This window comes from Mesoplodon densirostris, chromosome 2 (assembly GCF_025265405.1).
Source record: "Mesoplodon densirostris isolate mMesDen1 chromosome 2, mMesDen1 primary haplotype, whole genome shotgun sequence".
Classification (NCBI taxonomy): domain Eukaryota; kingdom Metazoa; phylum Chordata; class Mammalia; order Artiodactyla; family Ziphiidae; genus Mesoplodon; species Mesoplodon densirostris.
In genome coordinates this window covers 51,101,508-51,123,928 of record NC_082662.1, presented here as the reverse complement: position 1 = coordinate 51,123,928, position 22,421 = coordinate 51,101,508, and the positions used below count along the sequence as shown (strand labels likewise).

Sequence of the window (22,421 nt, the reverse complement as noted above, 5' to 3'; positions counted from 1 at the left end):
CTTCCTTGCCTCATTTTCCTCATTAACTCTACAGCCTTGTATAAATTGTTTAACTTCTCTTAAGTCTCAATTTTCTGTAACAGGATTATTATGAAGATTAAATGAGATGATATACATATAGCATTCAAGAGTACCTTGAATGTGCTGAACAGTCAATAAATGTTAATGGTAGTTATAGTAAAACAGCTTCTCATTTAGCTTTTACCTTTAAAATAACTGAAGAAAATTCAAATGAGCATTAGAATTTTTACCTATAGCTCCATATAATTGATTACTTTTTCATCATTTAGCTAAGAATTTTTAAAAACTGAAAAAAAATCTATACAGAAAAATATAAAAATTCGAGTATTTGATGACAGAATTTTAGCATAAGCATTAAGTTTTGGTGATATGTACTGATTCTATTATCAGAACTTTGAATTTTTCTTTTTGCTCCAGGGGCATAAGGAAATGGTGGCAGGCACTTCCTCCTAACAAGAAGGAACTATTTAAAGAAAGTGTAAGGAAGAATAAATGGAAGTTATTCCTTGGTTTGAGTAGTTTTGGATTGCTTTTTGTAGTATTTTATTTTACACACCTGGAAGTGAGTCCAGTCACAGGAAGGAGCAAGCTTCTGTTACTGGGGAAAGAACATTTCAGACTTTTATCAGAACTGGAATATGAAGCAGTAAGTAGAAAGAATTGTTTTTAACTACATTGCTTGATGTAATACTCAAAGGAGGAAAGTTTCTTAAATATGAAAGATGCACTAGTTTTTAATTTTAATCTCTGATAGCAAATTAGCATTTTTTCCAAAAGGCCTCAGACCTCTCATGCTTAGTATTCCTACTGCTTACATTGCCTTTCCTCTGGATCACCCAGCTGACTCCTGCTCATCACATGTCACCTTAAATGTCACTTTCTCAGGAAAGTCTTCCTTGATTATCCTGACTGGGTTAGGCAGGGTGGCTATGTTAGGCTCTAGGGGGTATCCTTCATACAGACTGTGTTATGAATTAGTCATTTGTAGCTATGGTGTGTGCTTGGCTATATTGGGGCTAGGTCTCCTACTTTTCTCTTTGCATACTGTCCTTTTCTTTTAAAACACTTATCGTGAGGGTAACACCATAATTATTTGCATAATTATTTATTTGTTGATCTGTCTCCCTTTCTAGACTAGCTCCAGGGGGTCAGAGACCCTGTCTATTCTGTTTATCATTTCATCTTAAGTACTGGCACAGTGTACAAAGTAGTGCTTAGTATATATTTTTTGAATAAATAGATCTGTAATTTGAATTTTTGTACCTTGAAAATAAAGTAGAATAAGATATTCCCCCCCGCCCCCACACATCATTTTGGCTATTTATTATATTTTTTGAATGCAAAATAAAGTTGGAATTCAGAAGTCTTACCTCCTTGGAAAGTATAGTCACTCAAGTAGTTAAACATTTTATACCACTAGTGAGTTCCTTGAGGACGGATCATCTTTCTATCTCTCATGCTTGGCACATAAGCAGTATAGATAAACCTCATCGTATTGTTCTTCGCTTTATTACCCTTTGGAGATGTTGCATTTTTAAAAATTGGAGGTTTTTGGCAACCCTGTGTCAAGCAAGTCTATCGGTGCCATTTTTCCAACAGCATTTGCTTACTTTGTATCTCTATGTCACTTTTCGGTAATTCTTGCAATATTTCAAGCCTTTTCATTATTATTATATTTGTTAGGAAAAAAAGATTATGACTTCCTCAAGGCTTAGATGATGGTTAGCATTCTTTAGCTATAAAGTGTTCTTTAAGATATGTACATTGTTTTTTTAGACATAATGCTGTTGCACACAATATGTACTGGGAAACCAAAAATTCATGTGACTCGCTTTATTAAGATACTCACTTTGTGGTGAATATCTCAATAAAGATATCGAGAACTGGAATTGAACTCACAGTGTCTCTGAGGTGTGCCTGTATATGCTCAATTAATATTTGTTGAATTTATAACCTCACTTGACAGCATTGTCATGGTTAGATTTTTATATATTTTTATTTCAATTGAGCTTCTGAGTTTGTTAATGGAAAGTTACCATAAAAAAGGAAATAACAATGGTTTTTCACTAAAAAGATTGTTCTTAATAAAGATAAGACCAATCTCTTCTATACAGTTTATACAGAGATTTGAGATGTTTCTTAGAATAGTCTAGTTAGAAGCAAGTTTGAGGAAAGTGTTCTGTTAAGATTGAGAAAGGCCTAGTGTTAAATTAGTGTTATCTTCTACCATTTATATCAGTAAGAAGCTTTAAAAAATTATATACATGTACATATATTTTTTTCTTATTTTTTAGCCTACAAATGTAATACCTGCTTGTTACGAAAATTCAAACACATGCTCTTATGGGATTATTATAAAGTACTATAATTACATATAATTTTGTTGTATCTACTTCTGTGTGTTTCTTTGTTTCAGACAGTTTACATTGGTGACTTGTGCTTTTAAAAAATGCTATATAAAGACTTTTAAATTCATATTCTATAAAATCATGTTTTTAATGCATCTCAAGGAGGAAGGTTACAGACTTCTTGATTCATATATGAAAGAAATTATACATTTTATGCAAATTTAATATTTTCAGAACATCCTCACTTTTTGAAGTACACTTGAAAGAGTCTCATGAATATAGCTTCAGAAAAAGTGTCTTCATATGGTGGTTAGTCTTAATTAGCATAATATAGAGAAAATGATATGCCCATTAGTTCTAAAATTTTAGTAATTTCTGTCTGGCTAAAATACTTTAAAATTAATGAAGTGTCCTTTTTTGGTGGAAGTTTAACTTTCTTATTAAGTATAGGGTGTTTTTCTATTCAGTATGTTATGAAAGTAATTTTCTTTTGTATTTTACTTTCTTATATGAAATCTTTCTGTTCTCTAGGAAATGTTTTGTTTTCTAAAATATTTAGGAAATTAGAAATAATATTTAAGCATTTTATTTGTTTATAGGCTAATAGAAAAGATGAGTGCATTTTTATTTCAACCAATTTATATGAAAAATCTTAGTTATTAGAATTTATTCTCTTTGTGAGAAACCAGATTGCCTTTGCATAAATAATTCAAATTTGAATTTTTTTGAGTATTTCATGTGTGCATATTTTTACATAATTAAAAATTAAAGTGTTCAGCAATAAGTGCCATATAACACTCCTTAAAGCAATATAAACATTTTGTAGAGCTAACACTCTCTTAGAGACTACTTTTCTTTTTAATCTTTCAGTGGATGGAAGAATTTAAAAATGATATGCTAACTGAGAAAGACACCCGATACATGGCTGTTAAAGAAGTGGTTCATCATTTAATTGAATGCAATAAAGATATTCCAGGCATCTCTGAGATCAATTGGGTAGTTCACGTGGTTGATTCCCCAGATATAAATGCCTTTGTGCTTCCAGTAAGTAAATGTTACCCAGCCTAATTTTTAATTGTTAAATTTAACGTCCTTGTTTTTTATGTTGTTCTAATTCCTTACATTATTTTCATTATGGTGCAGAATGGACAAGTGTTTATCTTCACTGGACTTTTAAATAGTGTGACTGATATTCATCAGCTGTCCTTCCTTCTGGGCCATGAAATAGCACATGCAGTACTTGAGCATGCCGTAAGTACCTAAAATGAATGTTCAGTTGTTGAAACACTCCTTTGAAATTAGCAAGTTAAATCTTTTAGAGAACTGAATCTTTTCAGTTATTTTTTATGATGGAATTTTAGTTTTTAATAATTGACTTATTCTGTTACCTGAGAAAGTATGATTGGCTAATTTTGAGAATTTTTATCATCTTTAGTGTTTGATACTGAATAATTAGTGTTTCTGTTAAATACTATTTTTATCATCTGTCTTTTTTGCTAAGAAGTGATTATTCTCAACCTGTAATTATTTCAAATTAGATTTTAAACTTTCCATAATTATTAACATACTTAGAATCTAGTCAGAAAATCAACTGTAGGAAAGTGATATTACTATTCAAGTGGTAAATGTTTTCTTACTTTTTTATTCATTCTCAGAGGATAGCTTAGAGCATCTTTGAAAATGTCTAGAACGATATGCCATGTATAATTAATGCAGAGTAATAATAATGATACCTTGCCATTTTACAGTTTACTGAGTTTTTTAATACCTTCTCATTCATAATTTTAATACTATCCTCATGAGGTAGGTATTTAATATCCCTGTATTACAGGGGTCCTCAACCCCCGGGCCGTTGACTGGTACTGGGCCACACAGCAGGAGGTGAGCGGCAGGCGGGTGAGCGAAGCTTCATCTGCCGCTCCCCATCGCTCGCGTTACCCCCTGAACCATACCCCCACCCTGTCCGTGGAAAAATTGTTTTTCATGAAACCGGTCCCTGGTGCCAAAAAGGTTGGGGACTGCTGCTATATTATATACGAGGTCTCTAATGTTTAAAAAGACCCTAAATAACATGACTAACGTGACAAACTGGCGGAATTGGAACTTTAATCAAGGTTTTCTGTTTGCAAGTCTGGCACTGCTTCCTTTTCCCACAGTTACCCGGCTGTTGACAGCACTTTTCTCATAGATCATAGAAGTCAGGTCAATTTATACCCTTGTGAATATACATCTGTTTGACTTGGTATGAATCTAGAAAAATAATCTATTTGTTTACTCATATTTTTATTTTTATTCATTAAAAATTGTGCATGGCTCATTTGTTTACATGATTAGAGAGAGGTATATTTTTTAATTGAAAACACAAAGGTAAATAGTGGAAAGATTGTGAATATATCAGAAATGCAAGTAATATTAACTTCAAGTGGAAATGATAATGTTATTAATCCCTCTAAATGTCATCTCAAATTCTGTCTTTTCCTTAGAGTATCAATAAGATGAGGTGGGCCAAAGCTGTGCTATTCTAGAGCGCAAATAGTAATTATCTCCTTTATTTCTTCTGAGTTACAGGAAAATAGAAAAAAATTTTTTCCTTAAACGGATGCATACAAGAATAAATCTAAGCAGTTGAAATAGGTTATATCTTTCTAGAAATGGCTTCAAAACTGCAAAATCAATGAACTTTGGCTGTTTTTAATTTTTAAAAGGTGTTCATTTCAGTACATTAATTTTTCTGGCATCTGGGTCAGTGCCTCATTCAGCATAATGTTGTCATCTCTGTCAGTGCAAGGGCAATAATTAGACGAGACATAAAAAGCAAATGCTCTTAAAAACAGGAAGTAGTTATTAATATTTCTTTGTTAGAGGTCTTAGACACTGTCAATACTATGTTTTCTCTTTTAGGAGTCTCCATTTTATGTTGTTTTCATTATTTCACAAATACACATTTAAAAAAATTTTTAGTTTTCTAAGATTATGTAATAACAATTATATTCTTTAATAATTAATTATAAGGATTTTCTCTTCTATAATGACTTCATCATTTAGTGCTAAAATAATTCCATAATTGTTTTTCATGAGTTTTTTATTGTTTTTTCATGTTTTTAATGAAGCAAAGAATGCTTTGTGAGGGCAGATTATATTCAGAAGTATTCTAGGTGATTATTTTTAGTTGTTAGCCATGTTTCATACATTCAAGTAATGATTCCTATATTATCAGTATCAGCACTACAATACCATTTATTCAGCAACTTTAGTGAGGAACAATGAACAGTCCAGTGCATTAAACTTATTTTTAGATATTACTACTCCAAACAACTATTTTAAGTAAAACATTTTTTGGTTACTGCTATAAGTAAATACAAAAAATCATATAACTAAATTTCCTGGTGGGAAATACTAGGCTGATAAAGTTGCAGACTCGCATGACTCTTCACATATTAGGTCATGAAGTCAAAAGACTTTTATTTAAAAAATAAATTTCTAATATTTTCCTGAATTGTTCCTTGTTTTAACTGCTTCATATGTGAGGTAGTGTTTGGTCTCTGTCTAAAAGTATAAGCATAATAAACACATCTATTTGATTTTTAAAGAAGATTTAGCGACTGTATTAGAAACTGTAACTTCCTGGGTTTGATTCCTTGTTCTTTTACTAATTGCTTTGTGAATTTGGGCAACTCTTTTAATCTCTCTTCATCTTAGTTTATCTATAAAATAGGGAACAATTGTACCTATTTTACAAGATTATTATGCTTGTTAATATAAGACACTGTAGGTTAATGAACCTGTCATTGAATCTGAATGGTGGTAGTGGCTCAAGTAGATATTAGTTGAATGAATAAATGAATGCATAAGTATGTAAACAAGAAATGGGAAAAACAGACTGGGAAAGGATAAAGCACACAGAAGAAAAAGAATTTGCAGTCTTACTTGGCGAAGTTCAGTTAAACACATGTAATTAATTTAATGTGATTACACACGATGAACTAGAAAATGTAAGCATGTACTATCTGAATTTATTAAATGTAATTTTCATTATTTTGATTTTTCTCAGGCAGAAAAGGCTAGCTTGGTTCATTTCCTGGATTTCCTAGGTCTGATTTTTCTCACAATGATTTGGGCCATTTGTCCTCGAGATAGTTTGGCACTTTTGGGCCAGTGGATTCAGTCGAAATTGCAGGAGGTAAGTCTGAGACAATAAGTTGAATTTGCAATGGCCTGTGGTGAGGACATGTTAATATTCCTGTAAAGGAAAATGTGCCAGAAATGTTTTCATACCTTATCATGAATCTTACCACAAAAAACGGGTGCTAGTTTTTAGTGTCTTACATCTTCTTATTTTTAGGGGCTATTCTTTTTTAAATTTATTTATTTTATTATTTAATTTAATGTATTTATTGTTTCTGGCTGCATTGGGTCTTCGTTGCTGTGCACAGGCTTTTCTCTGGTTGCGGCGAGTGGAGGCTACTCTTCATTGCGGTGCGTGGGCTTCTCATTGTGGTGGCTTCTCTTGTTGTGGACTACGGGCTCTAGGCGCATGGGCTTCAGTAGTTGTGGCTCGCGGGCTCTAGAGCGCAGGCTCAGTAGTTGTGGCGCACGGGCTTAGTTGCTCTGTGGCATGTGGGATCTTCCCGGACCAGGGCTTGAACCTGTGTCCCCTGCATTGGCAGGCAGATTGTTAACCACTGTGCCACCAGGGAAGGCCTTAGGGGATATTCTTAACGGTGAGCATTCAAATTAGAAAATATTACATCTCTTATATGATGGAGATGGATGGGTTAGAAGGGCTTGGCAACTTTTGGCTAGCTTTTTTTTTTTTTTTTTGCATAGTTATTGTTCTTACAGAGAGAAACCCAGTCACAACCCTTCTGTTGCTTTACCTTCAGACGTTCCCCTTTTGTCTCCTAGTAACAGTGGTATACTCACTGGATGACTCTCCCTTCCCCCAAATATTTGCATTTTAATGGGGAACTCTTAAAACCTGTAAACTTTTATGGGTGCAGGGTTGGCAGAAGCTGCTTGACTACCCTCATCTCCTCACTCCCAGTTAAATTAATGTTGCCTGGAAAATACTGAAAGGACAGTCTTAATCGGTGTTTGTTAACTTTTTTTTTTTTTTTTTTTTTTTTGCTGTACGCGGGCCTCTCACTGCTGTGGCCTCTCCTGTTGCGGAGCACAGGCTCCGGACACACAGGCTCCGCGGCCATGGCTCGCGGGCCCAGCCGCTCCGCGGCATGTGGGATCTTCCGGGATCGGGGCACGAACCCGTGTCCCCTGCATCGGCAGGCGGACTCTCAACCACTGCGCCACCAGGGAAGCCCTGTTAACTTTTGTTTTTAGTACTTATGCATAATGATAGTCATCTGATAAAATTTGTTGAGTCCTCCATCTTGTTCAAAACAGTACACTACTGAAAGGAGGTCTTGCAATCTTAATATTTGCTTTGTTTAACTATGATTAGCTATTTTATTTTATGTCTTTCATCAGATATTTCTTCTTGTCCTGGGAGGTTTGGTTATTTAGGAACAATCTGTTATTTGTTTATTCAGTGATTTGTGGAGCACCCATCAGAGTGCCATCTGGGTGCTGTTTAAATCCAATGTGTAAAATTCTTTGAGACAAATTGCTTTAGAAATTGAATAACTAAGTCTTTTATTCAATGTTAGCATATCATTTGGTTTCATTTATATTGAAATAAAGGTTCTTAAATGGAAAAAGAAAGAAAGATTATTGCTTAGATTATAGAATCTCATATTTTGAATTTTATTTTTATCATTGATGTGCTGGGAAGTCAAAGAAGGTAATGTAGTTTTCCCCCCAATTATCAATAAATAGCTCTTTCTGTAATGGAATCAGGAGATTAAGTCATAAGAAAGATAACTGGAAGCTATTTCTCCCTTGAAATACTTGATGATCCTGCTATTTGAGTATAATTCTTTAATAATTAAACTGAAAGTGAAGTAAGGATTACTTCTGTTTGAACTCTTTTTCCCTAAATCAGGACCCCCTCCCAGTAATTTTGGTGACAAGGAAATATTTCTTTCTCTAGAAGCTTGCTTATTGTGATTGGAGAGCAGAGGGGAATGCTGATAGTGAAGTTCTTGAGGGGGAATTGCTGACATTTTTTTGTCAGAGAAAGGAAGAGAGGAAGGAAGAAGTAGGGGGCCCTCACTTAACTGTCTGGGTACAATGTAGCAGCCCTCATAGAGCACTACCAGGTAGGGTTTTGAGAGCTATTAATAATGATTATAGCAGCTAACATTTATTGAGTACTTACTGTATTGTAGGCACTAGGATAAACACTGTAGATTAATTTTGTACAGGGGTTAAGAATACAGGCTCTGATCAGATGGATCTGTGTTTGAATTTAATCTCTATTGGACCTAAATTTTATAGAACTTCAGCAGGTCACTTCACTTATTATAGGTTTCAGTTTCTTTATCTGTAAGTTTGGATAATAGTAGTGGCTAACTCAAAGCATTATTGCGGGTTTAATTATACATTTAAAGCAGCATTTCTCAATACAGGCACTATTGACATTTTGAATTGACAGAGAATTGACAAGATGATTCTTTGTTGTGGGGGATTGTTCTCTACGTTGCAGAATGTGCAGTGACTTCTACACGTCTAGATGCCTCTACACATCTGGCCTCTACCCACTAGATGCCAGTAGCACTCCCCCCTCTCTTCCCAGCCCCAGTTGTGACAATCAAAAATATCTCCAGACATTTCCAGATGTCCCTGAGGGACAATATCACGTCCAGTTGAGAACCACTGATTGAAAGCATTTAGCACAGTACCTGGTACCAAGGAAGGACTCTAACAAATGGGAGTTATTATTATTATTATTATTTGCTCATTTTATCCTCTCTGCAACTCTAGGAGTTTGGTACTGTTACTGCTCCATTTAACATATGATGCTATTGGGCTTAGAGGCGTTAAAAAATTAGCCCAGAACTAATAGTTAATACACATCAGCATTTGGGCTTGAACACGTTTCTTTCCTTTTAAAGCCAATGTTTTTAATTGGTTATACTACCAGCAGATTCGTTGGGACACCTGCAGACTGCTTATGGAAAGTGCAGACACTATATAATGTAGTTCAGCAACCTAAAACAGACATGATCGAGAAGGAAGCAGTTCATATCTAATGGTCATATACAATGGATTAGATTGATTTTACTATTTCTAGCCATTACTGACATGCAACTACCTCTGAAAAATTGCTTCCCCAATTAATAGCTCTTCTCTCAAAAGTCCTGCCTATTGATCCATCTTCTACAAAGTTTTAGTACTTACTGAAAATTAGTATTTAACTGGAAGGCATTCACATAAATACAAGTAATTAGGAAAATTACAGTTATAATATCTATTTGTATTCTTTTATTGAAGTTGGAAGAAAAGTTCATTTTCCTAACTAATCGATACTTAGAAAACAAAGAGGAAATTAAGATAATATGTCAAAGAAAGAACATTCTGCTATATGGTTAATTTTCTAACTGAAATAAATCCTCTAGTAGTGTCACTGGCTATTATATAGCTATAGTTTTTCAATTTTCTTTTAAAACTGCAAGATCACAATGTTCCTTGGTCATATTAAAAATCCTGCATCAATAAGCTTTCTTAGGGAATCCTCTACATAGTAAGTAGAGATTATAAGTGGAAAAATACAAGTCCACTATATGATACTGTGGACTCTCCAAAAGTCTGCAGACATGGTTTTTTCCTATTCTTTCCATGTTTTAAAAATATTAATCTCTGGTGGAGGAAATAAAGGCTGCACTTTGTTTTATACCATGGTGTTCTTTAAATGTTAATCATGGAGAGCATAAAAGCTGTATCCTAGGTACTTCATGAAATTAATTTTTAAAATCTCATTTTTTGCTCCTTTTGTTATGAAATAGCCTTAATGGAACTTTTCTTTCTTATTTCTTCTTAGTTTATATTTGATAGACCATATAGTAGGACACTGGAGGCTGAAGCTGACAAAATTGGACTACAACTTGCTGCAAAGGTAAAATATTGAGTAGTTGAGAATACACAGTGTCCTTCACATAGTAAAAGATAAATGTGTATCATCTTAATGAGGTTTGGCATGGGCATAGAATGAAAGTTGGACTATATATAATTTTTCATTAATACCTTTTAAAGTCTGTGCCCTCTGGAAGCTATTGCTATCTTTATTTTACTCCTTTCCCTTAGTTTGCTGATCTAAGGAGGCTTTTTGAGTAAGTAAGATGATGTGTAGCTGTTTTTCCCCACTTGGAGAAAGGTTTACCTTACTGTAACTGTATTCCTGGCTAAGCAACCTGAATTTTCACCATTTAAATAAATGATAGAAGAGCAGGCTTATTACTCTGTATCTTTCAGATTATTTTTGTTGCAGCAGATGGCCTGTTTTTGCTAGCCACAGAGAGCAGTTCTCAGCCTTTACTCTGGTTTACATGGGCTTTGTTCATATCTACCTAACAGGGCACTTCATGCCTGGCTGCTGTTTTTTATCACCTGTGATAACTGAGTATTATTAGTAGGATTTAACATTAAAAGTAAAACTGCATTTTTAAAAATGAGTGAAAACAATGCCACTTCACATATTAAATTCAAATTTTATTTGATTCTTTGTTGAGTTTTCAGTAGTTATTAAAAGTCCTAACTATTGAAAATTACTATTATCTGAATTTCTCATTATGAGTTTTATGGATTTAATTTCATAAATCAAGATATTACTCATTCACAAAACCAGTGTTCTTTGAATGTTACATAAGTAGAATTAAGTGAATTATCAGACTGCATAGATTAAGAGGTTCCCAATGATGGGCCACAGATTGACTCTATCAAGAATTTCCTAATTTTAATGTATTACAGTCTGTGAAATTTTCCCTTTGGTAAGTGCATTCTGTGTTCTGATTAAGAAATCTTTGCTTATTTCAGTAAGTTGTTCCTGTTTTATTTCCAAGAAGTTTTATTGTTTTGTTAAATATAAGGAGGAGGTCAAGATAATTTTTTTCCCATGTGGATATCTAATAGACTCAGCCCTATTTATTGAAGAGTTTATCTTTTCTCCACTGTACTTCAGTGTCTCTTTGTCATCAATGTGGGAGGCTATATGTAAGTCTGTTTCTGGACTCCCTGTTGTATTGCATTGGCCTGTTATTTATCTTTGAGCCAATACCACATTGTCATTGTAGCTGTGTAATAAGTCTCGATATCTGATATCTTGATATCTTGATTTCTGTCCTCCAATGTTGTACTGCAATATTGACTTGGCTATTCTTGGTCCTTTGCTTTTTCATATAAATTTCAGAATCAGCTTGTCAAATCACATACCTGTACAAAAACATGCCTGGGATTTTGATTGGAATTGTGTGCATCAAATATAGATCAATATGGGGACAGCTGACTAGTGTCAACAGTATTGGGTCTTCCAAACCATGGATGGTATATTTGTCCATTTATTTAGATATTCTTTAATTTCTTTCAGTGATGTTTTGAAAAACTTTTGTGTGTATAGGACTTATACATCTTTTGTTAGATTTATTGCTAAGTGTTTGACATTTTTGATGTTGTTATAAACAATGTCATTGAAAAAATAAATTTGCCTATATATAGAAGTACAGGTTGTTTTTTATCATTGACTTTGTATCCAGCAACCTTGCTAAATAAATTCACTTAATTCTAATAGTGTATAGATTCTTTTAGATTTTTACATATACATAGTTATGTTGTCTGGGAATAATGACAGCTTTATTGCTTCCTTTCCATTCTGTGTACTTCCTTTTTTTTTTTTTTTTTTTAACCTAATTGCAATGGCCAGAAACTTCAGCACAGTGTTGATGGTGGGCACCTTTGTTTCTTCGTGATCTTAGTGGAAAAGAATTCAGTATTTCACCATTAATTCTGATGTTTGTTGTAAGCTTTTTTTAAACCTGACTTTTGTCAGATAAGAGTTTCCCGTCTACTTCTAATATGCTAAGAGATTTTTAAAAATTATGAATATTAAGTTTTTCAAATGGCTTTTCTGCACTTATTGATGATTATATAGTTTTTCTCCTTTAATCTGTTAATGTGGCAAATTACAATAATTTTTTTTTGTTTAAAAAATGACAATTTTTTATTTTTGAAATAAACCAATTTTGTCAATTATATTAACCTTTTAATGTATTGCTAGAGTTGGTCTGCTAATGTTTAGTTTAGAATGTTTCTGTGTTCATGGGAGGTAGTGGCTTGGAATTTTCTTGTAATGTCTTGTCAGGTTTTGGTATCAACATTATGCTGATCTCATAAAATGCGTTGGGTAGTGTTCCTTCTTCTTTGTAAGAGTTTGTGTAAGAATAGTGATATTTTCAATGTTTGGATAAAGCCATATGGGCCTACACATTTCTTTGTGGAAGGGCATTTAATCATGGATTCAGTAGATGTGGAACTACTCTTTAATAGATGTAGAACTACTCTTCAGATTTTTATATTTTTGTGTCAGTTTTCGTAAGTTTTGTTTTTCTAGGAACTTAGGTTCTGTTTAAACTTTCAGTATTATTGGTATAAAGTTGTTTTGATATACTCTTCTTATATCTTTAATGTCTCAAGGATTTCTGCATTCTACAGATATATTTAAAAAATGTCCCCTTTGTTCCTAGTATTGGTGATATGTGCTTTGTCTTTTTGCTAGATTTTATTACGTTCATTAATTTTTTCAAAAAGATGTTTTGGCTTTCCTTATTTTCTCTATTCTGTGTTTGTTTTCTATTGTTTCAGTTGCTGTTGTTATCTTTATTATTTCCTTCTGCTTTGAGCTTTATCTGCTGTTCTTCCTAACTTCTTAAGATAGATACTTATGTCATTGATTTTATGTCACTGATTTGTCATTTTCTTTTCTAATGTATACATTTATGCCTAGCCGTTTTCTTTTCAGAATATCTCGTCATATTGCAAGTTGATATGTTTTTGTTTTCTTCAGTTTAAAATATATTCTTGTTTTCATTGTAATTTCTTCTTTGACCCATGGGTCGTTTAGAAGTATATTCCTTAGTTTCTAAACATTTGTTGGTTTCCTTAGTTTCTAAACATTCCTTGATTTCTAAACATTTACCTTTTGTTTTTGATGTCTAGCTTAATTACAGTCTGATGGGAGAATATACTGAATGGTGAATTCTTTCAAATTTGTTCAGTTTTGCTTTATGGCTCAGCATGTTACCAAGTTTGTTAAAATGGTATGCACTTGAAAGTGGATTCCGCCACTGTGGGTGCAGTGTTCTACATATGTCAATTTTGTCAAGTTTGTTAAATCTGTTGTTTCAGATCATCTATATCCTTGCTGAATTTTTTTCTCTCTTTTTTTTTTTCTAGTTACCAAGAGAGGGTAGTCTCTCGTGATTCTGAATTTTTCTTTTTCCTTTTAGTTCTATTAATTTTTACTTTTTATATTTTAATACTATTTTTAGCATACTCATATAGGATTATTAGAGTTTACTGGTAGCTTGATCCTTTTATCAATATGTAATCCCTCTTTGTCTCTAGTAATGCTTCTTGCCTGAAGTTCTCTTTTTCCTTTATTAGTATTGTCGTGACAGCTTTCTTTTGGTTAGTGCTTGCCTGTCATATCTTACTCCATTCTTTTATTTTCAAGTTTTCTGTGTTCTTATGTATGTGTCTCTTATTAGTAACACATAGTTGTTTTCTCGTCCTTGCCCTATTTTGGATGTTTTTAGTTTGTTTATATTTTTAATTTGTATTTCTTAATGGCTAATGCTGTGGAAGATATGTTCATGTGTGTACTGGCCATTCATGTATCTTATTTTGTTAACTGTCTTTTTAGATATTTTACTCAGTTTTAAATTGAGTTGGCTTCTTATTCTTACATTGTAAGAGTTCTTTATACATATGCTGGATATAAGTCCTTTGTTAAATATTTGTACAAATATTTTCTCTTATTCTGTGACTTGCTTTATTTTTTTATAGTGTGTTTTGAACAATAAAAATTTTAAATTTTTATGAAATCTAATTTTTCTACTTTGTGTTTAATTTACTCTTTCTCTAGTTTTCTAATGTAGGTGCTTAGATCATTGGTTTTAGACTTTCTTCTTGTTTAGAATAGCATTTAAAGCTCTAAGTTTCCCACTCTGCATTGTTTTAGCTAGACACAGATTTTGATATGTAGTATTTTTATTTTCAGTTACACAGATTTTGATATGTTGTATTTTTATTTTCAGTTCAGTCAGAAAATTTTCTAAAATTTCCATTGTGATTTCTTCTTTCATCCATGTGTTGTTCAGAAGTGAGTCATTTAATATCCAGGTATTTGGAGTTTGTCTAAATGTTTACTTCTAATTAATTATTTCATGGTCAGAGAATATACTCTGTGAGAATTTAATTTTTTCAACTCTGTTAGGACTTGTTTTATGGTGTATCATTTGGTCTCTTTTGGTGCCTGTTCCATTGCTTGAAAAAATGTGTATTCAATATTTGCTGAGTGTATACTCTATAAATATCAATTAAGTTAAGGTAGTTTATAGAGTCATTCAAATCTTCTATATCTTCTGGTTTTTTGTCTACTTGCTATTGAGTAAGGAGTTTTGAAATCTTTAACTGTGACTGTGGATTTGTCTGTTTTTTCTTTCAGTTCTGTTAGTTTCTGCTTCCTGAATTTTGAAGCTCTCTATTAGGTACATACACATGTGGGATTATTTTATCCTCTTATTGAACTGGTTCATTATTGTGAAGTATTTTTTTTTTTTTTTTCCTTTTTGCGTTATGTGGGCCTCTCACTGTTGTGGCCTCTCCCGTTGCGGAGCACAGGCTCCGGATGCGCAGGCCCAGCGGCCATGGCTCATGGGCCCAGCCGCTCCGCGGCATATGGGATCCTCCCAGACCGGGGCACGAACCCGTATCCCCTGCATCGGCAGGCGGACTCTCAACCACTGCGCCACCAGGGAGGCCCGTGAAGTATTTTTTTTATTTGTCTCTAGCAATACTCTGAAGTATTTTTTGTTTGGCATTAATTTTTTTAATTAATTAATTTTATTTTTTTTATATATATTTTTTGCGGTATGCGGGCCTCTCACTGTTGTGGCCTCTCCTGTTGCGGAGCACAGGCTCCGGATGTGCAGGTTCAATGGCCATGGCTCACGGGCCCAACTACTCTGTGGCATGTGGGATCCTCCTGGACCGGGGCACGAACCCGTGTCCCCTGCATCGGCAGGTGGACTCTCAAACACTGCGCCACCAAGGAAGCCCTAATTTATTTTTTATTGAAGTATAGTTGAATTACAATGTTGTGTTAATTACTGCTGTACAGCAGTGACTCGGTTATACATATAAATGCATTCTTTTCCATATTCTTTTTTTTTTTTTTTTTTTGTGATACGCGGGCCTCTCACCGTTGTGGCCTCTCCCGTTGCTGAGCACAGGCTCCGTATGAGCAGGCTCAACAACTCGGGCCCAGCCAACGCGGGCCCAGCCGCTCCATGGCATGTGGGATCTTCCCGGACCGGGGCATGAACCCGTGTCGCCTGCATCGGCAGGCGAACTCTCAACCACTGCGCCACCAGGGAAGCCCCATATTCTTTTTTAAAAAAATTTATTTATTTATTTGGTTGTGCTGGCTCTTAGTTGTGACTTGCAGGCTCCTTAGTTGTGGCACATGGGCTACTTAGTTGTGGCATGCGAACTCTTAGTTGTGGCATGCATGTGGGATCTAGTTCCCTGACCAGAGATCCAACCTGGGCCCCCTGCATTGGCAATGTGCAGTCTTAACCACTGCACCACCAGGGAAGTCCCTTATTTTTCATGTTCTTTTCCATTATGGTTTATCACAGGATATTGAATATAGTTCCCTGTGATACACAGTAGGACCCTGTTGTTTATCTATTCTGTATATACCAGTTTGCATCTGCTAATCCCAAACTCACAATCCCTCTCCCACATCCCTCCCCCTTGGCAACCACTAGTCTCATCTCTATGTCCCTTTTTCTGTTTCTGTTTCATAGATAGGTTTGTGTCACATTTTAGATTCCACGTATAAGTGATATCATATGGTATTTGTCTTTCTCTTTCTGACTTACTTCACTTAGTATGATAATCTCTAGTTGCATTAATATTGCTGCAAATGGCATTATTTCATTCTTTTTTATGGCTGAGTACTATTCCATTGTATATATGTACCACATCTTCTTTATCCAGTCATCTGTCAATGGACATTTAGGTTGTTTCCGTGTCTTGGTTATTGTGAATAGTGCTGCTGTGAACATAGGGATGCATGTATGTTTTTGAATTATAGTTTTGTCTGGATATATGCCCCAATCGAAAAATGCTCAGAAGACCTAAAGAGACATGTCTCCAAAAAAGACATACAAATGGCCAATAGGCACATTAAAAGATGCATAACATTCCTAATTATTAGTGAAATACAAATCAAAACTAGAGTGAGGTACCACCTCACGCTGGTCAGAATGGTCATCGTTAAAAAGTCTACGAATAGGGCTTCCCTGGTGGCGCAGTGGTTGAGAGTCCGCCTGCCGATGCAGGGGACACGGGTTCGTGCCCCGATCCCGGAAGATCCCACATGCCGCGGAGCGGCTGGGCCCGCGAGCCATGGCCGCGGAGCCTGTGTGTCCGGAGCCTGTGCTCCGCAACGGGAGAGGCCACAGCAGTGAGAGGCCCGCGTACAGCAAAAAAAAAAAAAAAAAAAAAAAGTCTACGAATAACAAATGCTGGAGATGGTGTGGAGAAAAAGGAACCCTCCTACCCTGTTGGTGGGAATGTAAGTTGGTGCAGCCAGTGTGGAACACAGTATTGAGGTTTCTCAGAAAACTAAAAATAGAATTACCATATGATTCAGCAATCCTACTCCTGGGCATATATCCTGGAATTAATTTTGTTTGACATTATTTTGCTTGACATTAATATAGACCCTCCAGCTTTCTTAGGTGTTATTGTTCACTTGGAATATCTTTTTCTGCCCATTTGTTTTCAAACTATTTCAGTTTTTGTATTTAAAATGCATCTCTTATAGATGGCGTAAACTAGGTTCTTGCTTTTTTATTGTTTGACAATCTGTGCCTTTAGTTGGAAGTGTATAGTCCATTTATATTTAATGTAATTATTGATATGCTTGTATTTAGGTATGCCATATTGCTATTTGTTTTATCTATTTTTCGGTTGCTCTGTTCCTCCTTTTCTTCCTTCTTTGAGTTAATCATACTTTTTAGTATTCCATTCATTGGCTTTTTAGATATAACACTTTGCATTATTTTTAATGGTTCCTTGTGGGATTACAATATGCATCTTTAGCCTTTTGAAATCTACTTCAGGTTTTTTTTTTATATATATATACACAGCAGGTTCTTATTAGTCATCAATTTGATACACATCAGTGAATACATGTCAATCTCAATTGCCCAATTCACCACACCCCCTGACCCCCTGCGGCTTTCCCCCCTTGGTGTCCATACGTTTGTTCTCTACATCTGTGTCTCAATTTCTGCCCTGCAAACCAGTTCATCTGTACCATTTTTCTGGGTTCCACATACATGTGTTAATATACGATATTTGTTTTTCTCTTTCTGACTTACTTCACTCTTTATGACAGTCTCTAGATCCATCGACGTCTCAACAAGTGACCCAATTTTGTTCCTTTTTATGGCTGAGTAATATTCCATTGTATATATGTACCACATCTTCTTTATGCATTTGTCTGTCAATGGGCATTTAGGTTGCTTCCATGACCTGGCTATTGTAAATAGTGCTGTAGTGAACATTGGAGTGCATGTGTCTTTTTGAATGTAGTTTTCTCTGGGTATATGCCCAGTAGTGGGATTGCTGGATCATATGGTAATTCTATTTTTAGGTTTTTAAGGAACCTCCATACTGTTTTCCATAGTGGCTGTATCCGTTTACATTCCCACCAAGAGTGCAAGAGGGTTCCCTTTTCTCCACACCCTTTCCAGCATTTGTTGTTTGTAGATTTTCTGATGAAGCCCATTCTAACTGCTGTGAGGTGATACCTCATTGTAGTTTTGATTTGCATTTCTCTAATAATTAGTGATGTTGAGCAGCTTTTCATGTGATTCTTGGCCATCTGTATATCTTCTTTGGAGACATGTCTATTTAGGTCTTCTGCCCATTTTTGGATTGGGTTGTTCGTTCTTTTAATATTGAGCTGCATGAGCTGTTTATATATTTTGGAGATTAATCCTTTGTCTGTTGATTCATTGGCAAATATTTTCTCCTATTCTGAGGGATGTCTTTTCGTCTTGTTTATGGTTTCCTTTGCTGTGCAAAAGCTTTGAAGTTTCATTAGGTCCCATTCGTTTATTTTTATTTCTATTACTCTAGGAGGTGGATCAAAGAAGATCTTGCTGTGATTTATGTCAGAGTGTTCTTCCTATGTTTTCCTCTAAGAGTTTTATACTGTTCGGTCTTACATTTAGGTCCCTGATCCATTTTGAGTTTATTTTTGTGTATGGTGTTAGGGAGTGTTCTAATTTCATTCTTTTACATTTAGCTGTCCAGTTTTCCCAGCACCACTTATTGAAGAGACTGTCTTTTCTCCATTGTTTATCCTTGCCTCCTTTGTCATAGATTAGTTGACCATAGGTGCGTGGGTTTACCTCTGGGCTTTCTATCTTGTTCCATTGATCTATGTGTCTGTTTTTGTGCCAGTACCATATTGTCTTGATTACTGAAGCTTTGTAGTGTAGTCTGAAGTCAGGGAGTCTGATTCCTCCAGCTCCATTTTTTTCCCTCAAGAATGCTTGGGCTATTTGGGGTCTTTTGTGTCTCCATACAAATTTTAAGATTTTTTGTTCTAGTTCCGTAAAAAAATGCCATTGGTAATTTGATAGGGATTGCATTGAATCTGTAGAATGCTTCGGGTAGTATAGTCATTTTCACAATATTGATTCTTCCAATCCAAGAACATGGTATATCTCTCCCTCTGTTGGTATCATCTTTAATTTCTTTCATCAGTGTCTTATAGTTTTCTGCATACAGGTCTTTTGTCTCCCTAGGTAGGTTTATTCCTAGGTATTTTATTCTTTTTGTTGCAGTGGTAAATGGGAGTGTTTCCTTAATTTCTCTTTCAGATTTTTCATCATTAGTGTATAGGAATGCAAGAGATTTCTGTGAATTAATTTTGTATCCTGCAACTTTGCCAAATTCATTGATTAGCTCTAGTAGTTTTCTGGTGGCATTTTTAGGATTATCTACGTATAGTATCATGTCATCTGCAAACAGTGGCCGTTTCACTTCTTCTTTTCCAATTTGTATTTCTTTTATTTCTTCTTCTTCTCTGATTGCTGAGACTAAGACTTCCAAAACTATGTTGAATAATAGCAGTGAGAGTGGACATACATGTCTTGTTCCTGATCTTAGACGAAATGCTCTAAGTTTTTCACCATTGAGCATGATGTTTGCTGTGCGTTTGTCATATATGCCCTTTATTATGTTGAGGTAGGTTCCCTCTGTGCCCACTTTCTGGAGAGTTTGTATCATAAATGGGTGTTGAATTTTGTCAAAAGCTTTTTTTTTTTTTTTTTTTTTGCTATACGCGGGCCTCTCACTGCTGTGGCCTCTCCTGCTGCGGAGCACAGGCTCCGGACGCGCAGGCCCAGCGGCCATGGCTCATGGGCCCAGCCGCTCCGCGGCATATGGGACCCTCCCAGACCGGGGCACGAACCGGCGTCCCCTGCATCGGCAGGCGGTCTCTCAACCACTGCGCCACCAGGGAAGCCCAAAAGCTTTTTCTGAATCTATTGAGATGATCATATGGTTTTTATTCTTCAGTTGTTAATATGGTGTATCACATTGATTCATTTGTGTATATTGAAGAATCCTTGCATCCCTGGGATAAATCCCACTTGATCATGGTGTATGATCCTTTTAATGTGTTCTTGGATTCTGCTTGCTAGTATTTTGTTGAGGGTTTTTGCATCTATATTCATCAGTGATGTTGGTCTGTAATTTTCCTTTTTTGTAGGATGTTTGTCTGGTTTTGGTATCAGGGTGATGGTGGCCTCATAGAATCGGTTTGGGAGTGTTCCTTCCTCTGCAGTTTTTTGGAAGAGTTTGAGAAGGATGGGTGTTAGCTCTTCTCTAAATGTTTGATAGAATTCACCTGTGAAGCCATCTGGTCCTGGACTTTTGTTTGTTGGTAAATTTTTAATCACAGTTTCAATTTTGTTACTTGTGACTGGTCTGTTCATATTTTCTATTTCTTCCTGGTTCAGTCTTGGAAGGTTATACCTTTCTAAGAATTTGTCCATTTCTTCCAGTTTGTCCATTTTATTGGCATAGAGTTGCTTGTAGTAGTCTCTTAGGATGCTTTGTATTTCTGCGGTGTCTGTTGTAACTTCTCCTTTTTCATTTCTAATTTTATTGATATGAGTCCTCTCCCTCTTTTTCTTTTTTTTTTTTTGATTTTTTTTATTAGTTTCTGCTTTATAACAAAGTGAATCAGTCATACATATACATCTGTTCCCACATCCCTTCCCTCATGCATCTCCCTCCCTCCCACCCTCCCCATCCCACCCCTCCAGGCGGTCATAAAGCACCGAGCTGATCTCCCTGTGCTCTGCGGCTGCTTCCCACTATCTATCTACCTTACGTTTGGTAGTGTATATATGTCCATGCCTCTCTTTCGCTTTGTCACAGCTTACCCTTCCCCCTCCCCATATCCTCAAGTCCATTCTCAAGTAGGTCTGTGTCTTTATTCCCGTTTTACCCCTAGGTTCTTCATGACATTTTTTTTTTAATTCCGTATATATGTGTTAGCATACGGTATTTGTCTTTCTCTTTCTGACTTACTTCACTATGTATGACAGACTCTAGGTCTATCCACCTCATTACAAATAGCTCAGTTTCGTTTCTTTTTATGGCTGAGTAATATTCCATTGTATATATGTGCCATATCTTCTTTATCCATTCATCCGATGATGGACACTTAGGTTGTTTCCAGCTCCGGGCTATTGTGAATAGAGCTGCAATGAACATTTTGGTACATGTCTCTTTTTGAATTATGGTTTTCTCAGGGTATATGCCTAGTAGTGGGATTGCTGGTTCATATGGTAGTTCTATTTTTAGTTTTTTAAGGAACCTCCATACTGTTCTCCCTAGTGGCTATACCAATTCACATTCCCACCAGCAGTGCAAGAGTGTTCCCTTTTCTCCACACCATCTCCAGCATTTATTGTTTCTATATTTCTTGATGATGGCCATTCTGACTGGTATGAGATGATATCTCATTGTAGTTTTGATTTGCATTTCTCTAATGATTAATGATGTTGAGCATTCTTTCATGTGTTTGTTGGCAGTCTGTATATCTTCTTTGGAGAAATGCCTATTTAAGTCTTCTGCCCATTTTTGGATTGGCTTGTTTGTTTTTTTGCTATTGAGCTGCATGAGCTGTTTATAAATTTTGGAGATTAATCCTTTGTCAGTTGCTTCATTTGCAAATATTTTCTCCCATTCTGAGGGTTGTCTTTTGGTCTTGTTTATGGTTTCCTTTGCTGTGCAAAAGCTTTGAAGTTTCATTAGGTCCCATGTGTTTATCTTTGTTTTTATTTCCATTTCTCTAGGAGGTGGGTCCAAAAGGATCTTGCTGTGATTTATGTCATAGAGTGTTCTACCTATGTTTTCCTCTAAGAGTTTGATAGTTTCTGGCCTTACATTTAAGTCTTTAATCCATTTTGAGCTTATTTTTGTGTATGGTGTTAGGGAATGATCTAATCTCATACTTTTACATGTCCCTGTCCAGTTTTCCCAGCAGCACTTATTGAAGAGGCTGTCCTTTCTCCACTGTACATTCCTGCCTCCTTTATCAAAGATAAGTTGGCCATATGTGCATGGGTTTATCTCTGGGCTTTCTATCCTGATCCACTGATCTATCTTTCTGTTTTTATGCCAGTACCACACTGTCTTAATTACTGTAGCTTTGTAGTATAGTCTGAAGTCAGGGAGCCTGATTCCTCCAGCTCCGTTTTTCTTTCTCAAGATTGCTTTGGCTATTCGGGCTCTTTTGTTTTTCCAAACAAATATTGAAATTTTTTGTCTAGTTCTGTGAAA

The 22,421-nt window shown here is 35.4% G+C and overlaps 1 protein-coding gene across 3 annotated transcripts in view; it reads left to right on the top strand.

Annotated features, from left to right (window-relative positions):
• OMA1 (OMA1 zinc metallopeptidase) overlaps positions 1 to 22,421 on the top strand; it is a 110,038-nt gene that overhangs the window by 15,628 nt on the left and 71,989 nt on the right. For all 3 annotated transcript variants that reach the window (XM_060084096.1, XM_060084091.1, XM_060084087.1), the window contains exons 3-7: positions 439 to 667; positions 3,240 to 3,413; positions 3,513 to 3,620; positions 6,421 to 6,549; positions 10,306 to 10,380. In XM_060084096.1, coding sequence (XP_059940079.1) covers positions 439 to 667; positions 3,240 to 3,413; positions 3,513 to 3,620; positions 6,421 to 6,549; positions 10,306 to 10,380 — 715 coding nt within the window. The remainder of the gene's footprint in view (positions 1 to 438; positions 668 to 3,239; positions 3,414 to 3,512; positions 3,621 to 6,420; positions 6,550 to 10,305; positions 10,381 to 22,421) is intronic.